We start from the raw sequence: 13,588 nt of genomic DNA, 5'->3' as shown, positions 1-13,588 counted from the left end.
CAAAGTTGTCGGAGAATCCGATCGTCCTAAACGCGGTGACGTAAAACACGTACGTCAGGACTATAAACGGGGCAGTGGCCAATAGCTTTCATCTCTTTATTTATTCTGAGCATGCGTGGCACTTTGTCCGTTGGATTTGTGTACACACGATCGGAATTTCCGACAACGGATTTTGTTGTCGGAAAATTTTATCTCCTGCTCTCCAACTTTGTGTGTCGGAAAATCCGATGGAAAATGTCCGATGGAGCCCACACACGGTCGGAATTTCCGACAACACGCTCCGATCGGACATTTTCCATCGGAAAATCCGACCGTGTGTACGGGGCATTTCACTTCTACTTCCTTTGCATCAACATGTAAACTGAAAAGTGTCAAGCCCTCCTTGTATCTGCAGTTACAATGTAATATTGCATCTATAATTACCAGGTAAAACTGTTCTTTTTTCATAGAACTGACTGACACTGAGATCATGGCCCAGGGACTTATCTTCATCATAGCAGGCTATGAGACAACTAGCACTACCCTTATGTTCACGGCCTACCTCCTCGCAACACACCCTGATGTCCAAACTAAGCTGCAAGAGGAAATTGAGACCCATTTACCTAACAAGGTAAACCATAAAGCTTTCTTTTGCTGTTCTTTTTTTTAAATACACTGCCTCCATGACCAGGACACAATTCCATGGACTCAAGTGTGTGTTCCGAAGAAAAGACACAACATTACATCCTGTGTTTAGAAAAAAATATTACTAATTATATAAAATAGAGATCAGACATATTGTAATGTTTATGTGCAGATTTTTTCCTCTAGTGGTTTAGGACAGACGACTCTACTAAACAACAACTTGTCAGAAACTCTATAAATGGTTACTTAGATACGATAATCAATTATCTACATATCAAGCTAGCCATAGGTGGATCAAAATTCAGCTGGTTCAGCAGGGATCAGTCAAATTTTGATTCATGTATGGCTATCCCCGTTTGACAGAAGTTGACTGTTAGATCGACTTGTTGAACAGGAATGTTGGAAAACTTTTGTCGATCTGCTGCAGCCACTGATCAGTGTATTCTGACAGTGAAAGAGTACCGCTGTCAGAAGCCAATGTCTCAGCTGGGAGGATTCCTTTATCCTCCTCTTATGTGGATGGAGGAATACGTTCTTTTTTTTAAATCAGCCCTCTTGCTGATTGAAAAAAATGAGACATCTATGGCCAATTTTAAGCTTGCCATACACTGTATGAATTTTGTCTGATTCCAAATTTTACTCAGTGGGCCTATTGGCTGCCTCCTGCCTGTCATCCCTTGGTTTAAAAATCGCAGGGGCCTAGCGGAAAATTGTCAGGCAAAAATGAATGCATTCAATCAGATGCAGTCGCGGTTTGTGTATTTTAACAGCCAACAGGACCGACCATCAAAATACAATAGGCACTGCAAGAGATTTGTCCCTCTGCATGCTGGGGGCTGAATGAATAAAAAAACTATCAGTGTATGGGCAGCTTCAGAGAGACTACTGTTTTCAGCCTTATCAGATGGATGGATTTCATTAGACTTGCACTGACAGAAGAAAAGTATATCGTGACCATCATGTAGCTCTCCTATAGAAGCAGAGTCTAATAGTTGCAAAGGACGCTGGGAAATGCAGCTTAACATGTCATTTGTGTAATATTTGATGTGTACGCAAGACTCCAGCGCAGCTGCACAAATATGGAAGTCAATGAACACATGTGCACAGAGGTAGGAATTTAAAAGGTTTTAATTACCGTATTATATACAGTAATTTAAAGCGTTGTTAAATAATTTTGAATGCAGTTCTACTGTGTTCCACTAAGTCTTTATTAGCATCCTTTAGTTCTACTTTAAGCTGATATATAACTAATACTATGTTGGAATTAATGTCCTGGCACATTAAGAATGTTTTATTTTTTACACAGGCTCCTCCCACTTATGAAGCTTTGATGCAGATGGAATATTTGGACATGGTGATTCATGAAACTCTGCGACTGTACCCTGCAGCTGGGAGACTTGAAAGAGTTTGTAAGAAAACAACAGAAATCAATGGAGTAACCATCCCAGAGGGAGTTGTGACTGTGATCCCAGCTTATGTTTTACACCGGGACCCTTCACTGTGGGCTGATCCAGAGGAGTTCCGACCTGAAAGGTAACTTATTTTTGCTACATATACTGGACCTGAAAGATTTTCTTGAAAGCCTGTGTAGCGGTACACCCGTAGGGGCTGCTGAGAATTGTGGTTTGTCTGTCACCCTGTCCAGCCCTGCATTCACTCTCAGGCACTCCGAGACATAAAGCAGTCAGTGAACTTTTTTTTGTTTTATTGAGGGGTATAACTTGGATGGGGATGGGAGCTATGGGACGCCCAGCGTGGATAAATAGAAACAGCAATTGGTTTTGGGACAACATGTACATACTCCTTCAGCTTCCTCCTGCACAAACTTTATTGAAGATCATTACTCCTCACTCCATGAGCACATCACTTGCTGCAGACTGTTGCTTCTAGTCACCTCCAGCACATCACTTGGTTCCCCAGGAACAGCTAGCACTATTTGTTGGTTAGGCCTGACACTGACTCATCCAGGCCTCAGCAATTTCCCTTTGCAGGCTGGGACCTTGGGCCCCAATGATGTAGCAGAAAGGTCCTTGTGCTAGCTGCCCCCTACTATGGCTACTGAAACTAAAACCAGTTAGCCCTCTTCAGGCCCTGCCAGCCCTCCTGGCTGCATCTGCCTCTTTTCACTGCCCCTTCCACCACAGTCCACACTTCTGGTTCTGTACCCATCTCAGCCTGCAAACTCCCAGTCCTCTCAGGCATGCCTCCCCAGTCCACCTGACTGTGCCTCACTCACCAGCCCTCCTGGCTGCGACCAGTTGTCCTCCCTGGAGTCTCTTAGCAGTGCTCTCTCCCGCTGTCCTCTCTTTGCTCTCTCTTGTGCCTCTGGTCCAGGACCTCTTCATATGTACCTGAAAGTGTTCCCGACTGCACCTGAGCCCAGGCCCAAGGTCACCCCCCCAGACTGGGAAGCTCCCTCAAAGGCCCTGACAGCCTCCGCACCCTCTCACTCCAGCTCTTCCACCCGACAACTCCTCCTCAGCTGGGCTGACCCTGGGTATTTAAGAAAGCCTGCCCCCTGCCAATCCAGATTGGGGATTGGTCAGGGCTCCTCAAACACCCCAGGTGGCTCCACCTCCCCTCCCACCTCTCTTTCCAGAAAGCACTAGAAGCTTCTGGAAGTAATAGGAGGTCCTGATGACACCACCTGTGAGTCACCCAGCCCTACCCATAGCCACTCCCCGCCCAGGATGAAAACAAACAGGCCTAGCAGCCAACCATGTCTTTTTAATTTACCTTTCCTCTTTAGCACACTACTAGAGGGTGCTACACATGTTTTCCGATTCCTAAAAACAATATTAAGGTAGTTATCCAGGAGAGAAAAAAATAAACTCAACTTATCCTTCTAAGCCTAGGTTCACTCTGGTGCAGTGTGAGGAACAGCATGTGATTTGCACAGGAATCACGCCACATTCCTGTTCAAATCACATGTGATTCTTTGCAATGTGATTTGAGCCCATTCATTTTGATTGGCTCAAATCGCACCACATCCACACCAAATTGATCACACCCATGCGATCCGATTCAGGCATTTACACTGCGTTTTGCGAGCCCGGACTGGCTACCACCCTAGGGGACATGTACCAATGCAAAAAAAACTTTTAAAAAATATTGTTTTTAACCACTTGACCACCGGGCACTTAAACCTCCTTAATAACCAGACCAATTTTCAGCTTTTGGTGCTCTCACATTTTGAATGACAATTACTCAGTCATGCAACACTGTACCTATATGAAATTTTTGTCCTTTTTTCACACACATAGAGCTTTCTTTTGGTGGTATGTAATCACCGCCGGGTTCTTTTTTTTGCGCTATAAAAGAAAAAAGACAGAAAATTCTGTAAAAAAATGCATTTTTCGTCGTTTCTGTTATAAAATTTAGCAAATTAGTAATTTTTCTTCATATATTTTGCCCAAAATTTATACCGCTACATATCTTTGGTGAAAATAACCCAAATTGGTGGATATTATTTGGTCTCTGTGAAAGTTATAGAGTCCAAAAGCTATGGTGCCAATATCTGAAAATTGATCACACCTGAAGTACTGACGGCCTATCTAATTTCTTGAGACCCTAACATGCCAGAAAAGTACAAATACCCCCCAAATGACCCCTTTTTGGAAAGAAGACATTCCAAGGTATTTAGAAAGATGCATGATGAGTTTTTTTAAGTTGTCATTTTTTCCCACAATTCTTTGCAAATCAAGATTTTTTTTTTTCATAAAATTGTCATATTAGCAGGTTATTTCTCACACACAGCATATGCATACCACAAATTACACCCCAAAACACATTCTGCTATTACTCCCGAGTATGGTGATACCACATGTGTGAGACTTTTACACAGCGTGGCCACATACAGAGGCCCAACATGCACGGAGCACCTTCAGGCGTTCTGGAGCGCCCAGGCCAATTCTGACATTTCTCTCCTACATGTAAAAATCATCATTTATTTGCTAGAAAATTAAATAGAACCCCAAAACATTATATATGTTTTTAGCAAAGACCCTAGAGAATACAATGGCAGTCGTTGCAACTTTTTATCTCGCACGGTATTTGCGCAGCAATTTTTCGAACGCGTTTTTTTTGGAAAAAAAACAGTTTTGTGCTTTTAAAAAAAAAAAAAAAACATTAAAGTTAGCCCAATGTTTTTGCATAATGTGAAAGATTAAGTTATGCCGAGTAAATAGATACCTAACATGTCACCCTTCAAAATTGCACACACTTGTGGAATGGCGCCAAACTTCGCTACTTAAAATCCCCATAGGCGACGTTTTAAAAATTTTTACTGGTTACATGTTTTGAGTTACGGAGGAGGTCTAGGGCCAAAATAATTGCTCTCGCTCTACCGAACGCAGCGATACCTCACATGTGTGGTTTGAACACCATTTTCATATGTGGGCGGGACTTACGTATGCGTTCGCTTCTGCATGCGAGCACACGGGTACACGGGGGAAAAATTTTTTTTTTTTTTTTTATTGTTCATTTTACTTTATTTATTTTAGTTTGACGCTTTTGTCCAAAAAATACATTTTTTGATCACTTGTATTCCTATTACAAGGAATGTAAACATTCTTGTAATAGGAATGTGGCATGACAGGTCCTCTTTACAGTGAGATATGGGGTCAATAAGACCCCACATCTCACCTCTAGGCTGGGAAGCCTGGAATAAAAAAACAAAAAAAACAAAACAATCCTGGCTTTGATCGTGAGTTGGTAGAAGCACCTGAGGGCGTCGGGAGGGGGGGACGTCCCCTCTCACCTCCCATAAGAATGATCAAGCAGTGGAACAACCGCTATGATCATTCCTATGGTGTAGGGAATCGCCGGCTGAAAAAGCTGATATTTGAATGATGCCTGTAGCTGCGGGCATCATTCAGATATCCCCGCACAAAGTCAAGAACGTCGTATGACGGCCGGCGGGCGGGAAGTGGTTAAAACACATTTTTTTTTAAACACAAAGTTGTCCATTTATACAATATTTCTAATACATAGCATGTACACACCAAAAATGACCCCCCAAAATAGATTCTTCTACTCCTCCTGAGTACAGCGATACCACATGTGTGAGACTTACACAGCCTGGTCACATACAGAGGCCGAGTACAGCCGAGTATGGCTGAGCATGGCAGAGTATGGCTGAGCATGGCTGAGCATGGCTGAGCATGGCTGGGTATGGCCGAGTATGGCAGAGCATGGCTGAGCATGGCTGAGCATGGCTGGGTATGGCAAGGTATGGCTGAGTATCACCGAGTATTGCAGAGTATGGCTGGGTATTGCAGAGTATGGCTGGGTATGGCAGAGTATGGCTGGGTATTGCAGAGTATGGCAGGGTATGGCAGATTATTGCGGGGTATTGCGAGGTATTGCGAGGTAATGCAGGGTATTGCAGAGTATTGCAGGGTATTGCAGGGCATTGCAGGGCATTGCAGAGTATTGCAGGGTATTGCAGAGTAATGCAGGGTATTGCAGAGTATTGCACAGGGAATTGCAGAGTATTGCATAGGGAATTGCAGAGTATTGCATAGGGAATTGCAGAGTATTGCACAGGGAATTGCAGAGTATTGCAGGGTATTGCAGAGTATTGCACAGGGAATTGCAGAGTATTGCACAGGGAATTGCAGAGTATTGCAGGGTATTGCAGAGTATTGTACAGGGAATTGCAGAGTATTGCACAGGGAATTGCAGAGTAGTGCAGGGTAATGCTGAGCATGGAGGAATGGCTAAGCATGGATGGATGGATCCATGGCTGTGACTGCACATGTCACAGAGCAGCGCTGTGGGTACTACACATCCAGTCCACAGCGCTGCTGCCATCCGATCTCTCTCCCACTGTACCGATCGGTACAGAGAGGGGAGGGAGGAACCGGCGTCATGACATGACACCGGTTTGTTTACATGTGATCGCTCCGTCATTTGACGGAGCGATCATCATGATCTGTTATGCGCCGGGTCCTCTGGACCCGACGGTCACGGATGTTCCCGTGTGCGCTCCCCAGGGGCGCGCGGGAGCGGTTTTCCGGGATCACGTCATAGTACGTGCTCCCAGAGTTATCCAACCACCCTGCAGCCGTCATTTGGCTATGGGCTGGTTGGTAACTGGTTAAAGGAGCAGTGATTTTAATGATGCTTAAAGTGAAACAATAAAAAAGAAAAATTCCTTTAATTAAGGGACCTGGGGGTCCCCTTAGTCTGCCTGTAAAGTGGTGTATTTGTACCGTGTATAGAACCTGCTGCAGCAAAACTGATATTTTAAAAGAAGCAATTACATTTAAATTGATTTTCCCTGCAAACTTTCTTTATTTGGACAAGCTGGAATTTATACACGGGGCATGTGGGTGGCAGGGAGTGTATTTTTTTTTCTCGCTGCAGCAGCTGGGGAAGAGAAGTTTGCCTGCTATATTCTACAGCTGGTGGTGTGCTGATAGTAGACGTGTTGCAAGGGCCTGTGACACCCTTTGCTTTACCATCATCCCTGTCAGTGGAGGCTGCTGAGAGGTCATGAGATATAGCGGGGGTAGACATGAAAGGTGAGGAGTAAGGAGAAGAATTGTGTCCCTTGTGTGTGGCTTTCAGGTGCTCTTGTCAATGGCCTGAATGGTGGGAGGTTAAATGCTTTGTCAAGCATGTGGTACCCAAATGGCTGGTCTTTTTGCCATGCTTGATCTGCTTGCGTCAGAGATTGCAAATTGCAACAGTGCGATCGGCTGCACAGGTGCTAAAAAAGGTCCTCTCTGCTGAGCTGTGAGAAGTGGGCCGGGAGATAACAGCTCCACAGTCTGATGGAATAGGGTGGATGCTCCCTACTCGTCTATGATGGCTGCCTCTGGAGGACATCCTGCCTCGTTTGGGTTGTTTCTCCCCCTCACTTTCCTCCTCTGCTCTATCCGGCACCCAAGTTGCGTCCATCCTCATTATCACTGGAGCCAACTTGGCAATACTCTGCAGCTGGGGGAATATGACTGCCAATTTCTTGTTTCTCCCCTCAGTGTTCTCCCCTCTCTGTAGGCCCATGTTACTCCCTTCCTCTACCTCAGAACCAACATCAAAGTCAAGTAATGTCTGTGCATCCTCAAGAGGCAAGTGGCTGACTCTGAGTTCAAATAACTCCATGCATGATACTGGGGCTATGGCAGGAGTAGCTGTGGACAAGGAGGCAGAAAAAAGCCACTCTGGCAGCTGCGGTGGACTGCACACTAGTTTCAGCTTGGGTCATAGAGGATGAGGAGGATGATGATGGTTTGCTAAGCCAGTCCACCACCCCATCTGCATGCTGTGGCTGGATAGCACAGGCAATATAAATAAACAGAGAAATGTGCCCTGCCTGAAGACCGACCACGTCCACCTTTGCTTGTGTAAACATACGCTGCAAAAAAATAAATAAAAGGACAAAAAAAAAACCCTTCAGCAACCAAATACATACAGCACTGTATACAGCACTAAATAAATGTTATGTAATGCTGTGTTAAACACTGCACTACACTAACACACTACACTATACTGACACACTATACTCACATACTACACTAACACTCTACAACTCAGAGCCAAATGTTATGTAAGGCTGTGTTAAACAATGCACTAACACACTACACTGACACACTATACTAACACTACACCAGTGGCGGCTGGTAAAGTTTTATGATGGGGAGGTGCCAGACCCCGCCCTTCCTTTTTGACCCTTCCCACTTCTCATACGCTCCACCCCTTATAGAATCCACTCATTCTGTCCCCTGTATTCCACTTGCTTTCACCCATAGTGTCAGAAGTATTCAGCTCGGCATCCCATGACAGAGTATACAGCCCCAGCATCACAGATCAGAGTATATAGCTCAGAATCACAGGACAGAGTATACAGCCCCAGCATCACAGATCAGGGTGTACAGCTCCACATCACTGATCAGAGAATATAGCTCACCCTCACAGATCAAGGTATACATCTCACAACTTTTTGAGATAGGAACGAGGGACACCTATTACCAAAGGTATGTAGACATAGGACACCCTACCACGCCCACTTAAAGGAGAATTACACACACAAAAAAGATTTGTTAAACCCACAAGTGTTTTTTTTTTACCACTACTATTCCTTTATATTGGCTTTTGAAATCTACAAATGCAGAAATTTCGAAATTTGATGAAAGGTTTAGCACTGGAAAAACTTTTTGAAAGAAAAAAAGTGCATTTTATATACAACTATATCGATCAGACCAAAATGAGGGACAAGTGAGGAGGAAAGAGGGACTTTGTTCCAAATCAGGGACAGTCCCTAGAAATCAGGTACAGTTGGGAGCTATAGCCCAGCCTCACAGATCAGGGTATACAGCTCAGCCTCACAGATCAGGGTATACAGCTTAGCCTCACAGATCAGGGTATATAGCTCAGCATTACAGATCAGGGTATACAACTCCACATCACAGATAAGGTTATATTGCTCAGCCTCACAGATCAGGGTATATAGCTCAGCCTCACAGATCAGGGTATACAGCTTCACATTACAGATCAGGGTATACAGCTCGACATTACAGATCAGGGTATACAGCTCCACATCACAGATCAGGGTATACAGCTCCACATCACAGATCAGGGTATACAGCTCCACATTACAGATTAGGGTATACAGTTCCACATCACAGATCAGGGTATACAGCTCCACATTACAGATCAGGGTATACAACTCCACATCACAGATCAGGTTATATTGCTCAGCCTCACAGATCAGGGTATATAGCTCAGCCTCACAGATCAGAGTATACAGCTTCACATTACAGATCAGGGTATACAGCTCTACATTACAGATCAGGGTATACAGCTCCACATCACAGATCAGGGTATACAGCTCCACATCACAGATCAGGGTATACAGCTCCACATTACAGATTAGGGTATACAGTTCCACATCACAGATCAGGGTATACAGCTCCACATTACAGATTAGGGTATACAGCTCCACATCACAGATCAGAGTCTATAGCTCCACATCACAGATCAGGGTATACAGCTCAGTCTCAGGGTATATAGCATGGGACTAACAACTCCCACCCCCATCGTGCTGCCAGCATGTTGGAACCTACCCGATTCAGGCTCGGGGCTGGGGCTGTGGTGTCTTCTCCTTCGCTTGTGCAGGCAGTGGCTCCGGTGTCTGCTCCTCCCGCTTCTCCTCTCTGTTGCTCCAAAGCGCTAGCCAACCAATAGGATCGCTTGACGCTGTGGCCAATCGGGAAACAGGTCTCACCACCTGCCTCCTGATTGGCGGGGAGGAACATTAGTGTTAAAATAGCGAAAGTTTATTCGCTATGGTCACACAATTGGGTGGGATCTCGCTTCGAGCCCACCCTATTTTGAAGCCTATTAGAACCTTTGGCTCTAATCAGGTGCTTCAAAAATAAACACCCCTGCCATAGGAATCCATGCACCCGGCATCCTGAAAGGGGCCGGGGCACACGGATGTGTGGCGCCGGCAAGGATTGGGGGGGCGGCGCCCGTGCACCATGCACGGGCCGCCACTGCACTACACTAATACGCTACACTCAAAGTCACAATAAGTGAACACACTAACTTGCTAGTAGCAAACTAAGCCCTGCTCTATCTGTGTCCACTCCAACACAATGCAAAAGCTTCCTTTGGGAAGTTACCTTTTATAGTGTGGGGTGGGACTATAAGCACTGAGCTGTGACTGGAGAAAGTAATCATACCTTTGTCCAATCAGGGCTCTGACAGTGCTCTGGTGCTCTAATTGGCAAAGCCTTGCACCTGATCAGCGGACAGGTGCAAGGCTTCATCCAATGAGGGCCCTAGAATGCACTGTAAAGCTCGGCGGGCGAACAGCCTGTCGAACGACCCACAAATTTGGGTGTTCACCAAATGGAGGGATAGGCAATGTTCGGGCCGAACTTTTGCTCGGCTCAAACTGTTTGGCCAACACTAGTCACCAAGCACCAGAGTAAAGCAGACCATAGATGAGTAATTTTTTCGTTTAGCCAGTGGGTGATGTGGATCATTCGGAAGTTGGATTTTTTTTTGCATTTAGGGATTTTTATTTTTAGTAGTATCAATTCCACTGAGATTTTAAGGACATGGGTCTGTATCTATATGCAAGGCCCCACCATATTTACAGGGCTACAGAGAGACATTGACAAGGTACTAATGCTTTTTTATTTTTTTTTTAGATTCGGTAAAGAGAATAAAGAAACCCAAGACCCTTACACCTTTCTTCCTTTTGGATTTGGCCCCCGCAACTGCATCGGGATGAGATTTGCTATGGTCAACATGAAGGCAGCCATCATTCTGCTCCTACAGAACTTCAGCTTCCGAACCTGCAAGGATACTCCAGTAAGAAATCACTTATCTTTATTACAAAAGTAAATTCTGCAAAGTAAAATTACCATTAGAGGTTTTTAATTTACCTAGTTGCAGCCAAAAGATCACTTTTCTGAAACAGTGATACTTACTGGGTAGTGATTTCTATATGGACAACAGCCTTTTAAATCCCGTAGAAGAAATAAGAGATCATGTAATATTAGAATTTACTTTACCTGTTCTGTTAATTCTGCCACTTGTATTACAGATTCCCCTGCAAATTGACACCACAGGGTTCCTAAAGACAACAAAACCTGTTATACTTAATCTGGTGCCCAGAGAAGACCAAAAGACAGGAAAATAGATCCTGAAGATAACAAAGAATGAATGACGTGACTCAGGATGAACATTTTGGATATCAGCGCAACGTTTAATACTTTTTTATATTAGATATAATATTGAGATAAAAAACATCCATTAGTCAAGTTTTAAAAGCTCATGTCATTAACTCTTTTTTTCCAGCATCGGACCAACAGTATATGTATTGGTTAAGGTCTAACAGCTGGTTATTGTGTGCATTGTATTGTCACTTCCCTGGCTACGTACAGATGTAAACATATTGCCTCATACCAATACAATAAAAAGAAATAAAGAACACATCAGACAAGTTTGAGTGTTGTGGGTTTTTGGTGGCTAATACAGTGGCTGAATTTGGTTTTAGACATTCGTGTTTAGAAATAAAAAATTGTGTTGATATTCACTATAATTATCCAATCAAGAAATTCATGTACACTTTGAATACCTAATTCATGGACAGATGAAATAAGTAAAGAGGAATTAACTTTTCCCAAGATTGGGTAATTGAAATAAATATTTACACAAGTTACAGTGTGAAGATTCTCAACTCCTCTTGTTTAAAGTGTAAGTTCACCTGTACATAAAATCTGTAAGGTGAACTTACACTGGACCCTCTCCCCATCCCCCCCTGGCCCCGCTATACCGGAGTCCCGTGATCCCCCGCTGTGAAACACCAAGATGTCGCTTTGCTGGTACGGGGATTTGAAATCCTCCTGGATTTCAGAGCTGACAGGATGGGCTTGACAGGTTATAATTGGTCAGCGCCTTCCATGTCCGTACACGCAGAGAGGTACGGATAGGAGATTAACCTAGTAACCCTGAGAGTCTGGGTGGCAGCTAGAAAGATGAGTCCCAACCAGTGGTCTCCCTTCTGTTCATTATGGGGAAATACTTCCTCCCCACAGTTTAGAATGATACCAGATCCACATCTATGGGCTCGGTTTGGAATTAAGATACTAAAGGATATAATGCCCACTGGAATACTTTTATCATTCCGGGACCTTGCGGTCAAATATAATTTCCCTATATGGATGATTTTTCACTACTATCAGCTGAGTCATGCGGCCAGAGCACAATTTTGCATCTTACCTAGTCTTAAGGCTGACCCTATAGAAGAATTGCTAGCACAGGAATCACTGGATAAACCTCTCTCCTTATATTTAGCACTTCTCAGAGTGGACTCCCCCAAAATGGAGGCACTATGGGAGAAGTGGCAGATGGATATTCCGACTCTAGATAGGGAAACATGGGAGAAGTATTTTGAGGATAGTGCCAAATTAGTGATCTCCTCTAGGGACAAATTATTACAGGCAAAATTTCTGCACAGAATTTACTACATGCCTCAGAGACTGCATAAGATATATCCACAGCACTCACAGAATTGCCCTAGGTGCCAGCCCCTTGATAGCATGTACTTCCATATGTTTTGGACCTGCCCTAAGTTGGTACAATACTGGACTGCAGTTCTGGGTTGCATTAATACTCGCTTACAATTGTCCATCCCACTGTCAGCCGAATTAGCCTTATTGGGTATTCAGGATGATGAACAGCGTCCTTGATACACCAAACTCTTGATTTCCTTTCTGTTATATTATGCCAAAAAAAGAGATACTGATTAAATGGGCTTCCCCCTCTCCCCCTACAGTGGAATCATCTGTAGATGCACTGCTACCCATGTATAAGTTAACATATAACAACAGGGCATGTCCTTGCAAATACGACTGGGTTTGGCAGCCATGGACAGAGCAGGATTGATTTTCATCAGCTCTCTAGCTGTCCATTCTCAGTCCAGCTATGCTGCACCATGTACTATTCTGTCACTTCCTCTCCCTGGATGATCCAAGTGCCTAATGTCATATTGTATTCATGCCATGATCCTCTGACGTGAGTATTTACTACTGAATTAGTTGTATGTCCTCCGACCTCTATTGTGTTATGTTTTGTCAATACTTTCGTATTATGGATTGTAACATACCATATTTTTTCCAATAAAGACCAACTTGTTTGTTAAAAATAAGGGTAAATAAGACCACTTGACAAGAAGAGTATTATTTATTGTTGCAGAAATCTGTACTTGTTTATTCAATGAAATATTGTGTTGCATTTAAAGGGTAGAAATCCATGACTCCAGTGCATCACAGAGCACATCATCAGTCCATCTAGTGACTCCTAGTGGAAAGCTGGCCATGCATGGGACCGGCCGAACTTCAATCCTTCAATGTATGGCCAATGGCCACTGTGGTTGAACAGTTTATCCGCCATGTTGGAGAATTTCCACTCAGTCAGCGTTGCAGGCTATAGCAGGCTGTAG

The 13,588-nt window shown here is 44.0% G+C and overlaps 1 protein-coding gene across 2 annotated transcripts in view; it reads left to right on the top strand.

Annotated features, from left to right (window-relative positions):
* The window catches only part of LOC141113686 (cytochrome P450 3A24-like), a 55,688-nt gene extending 42,382 nt beyond the window's left edge, over positions 1-13,306 (top strand). For both annotated transcript variants that reach the window (XM_073606951.1, XM_073606960.1), the window contains 4 exons: positions 450-610; positions 1,931-2,157; positions 10,791-10,953; positions 11,189-13,306. In XM_073606951.1, the coding sequence (XP_073463052.1) occupies positions 450-610; positions 1,931-2,157; positions 10,791-10,953; positions 11,189-11,284 (647 nt within the window). In that variant the 3' untranslated portion in view covers positions 11,285-13,306. The remainder of the gene's footprint in view (positions 1-449; positions 611-1,930; positions 2,158-10,790; positions 10,954-11,188) is intronic.
* Positions 13,307-13,588: the final 282 nt, after the last annotated feature.

Source organism: Aquarana catesbeiana, linkage group LG01 (assembly GCF_042186555.1).
Source record: "Aquarana catesbeiana isolate 2022-GZ linkage group LG01, ASM4218655v1, whole genome shotgun sequence".
NCBI lineage: Eukaryota > Metazoa > Chordata > Amphibia > Anura > Ranidae > Aquarana > Aquarana catesbeiana.
This window is presented reverse-complemented; position numbering and strand designations above follow the sequence as displayed.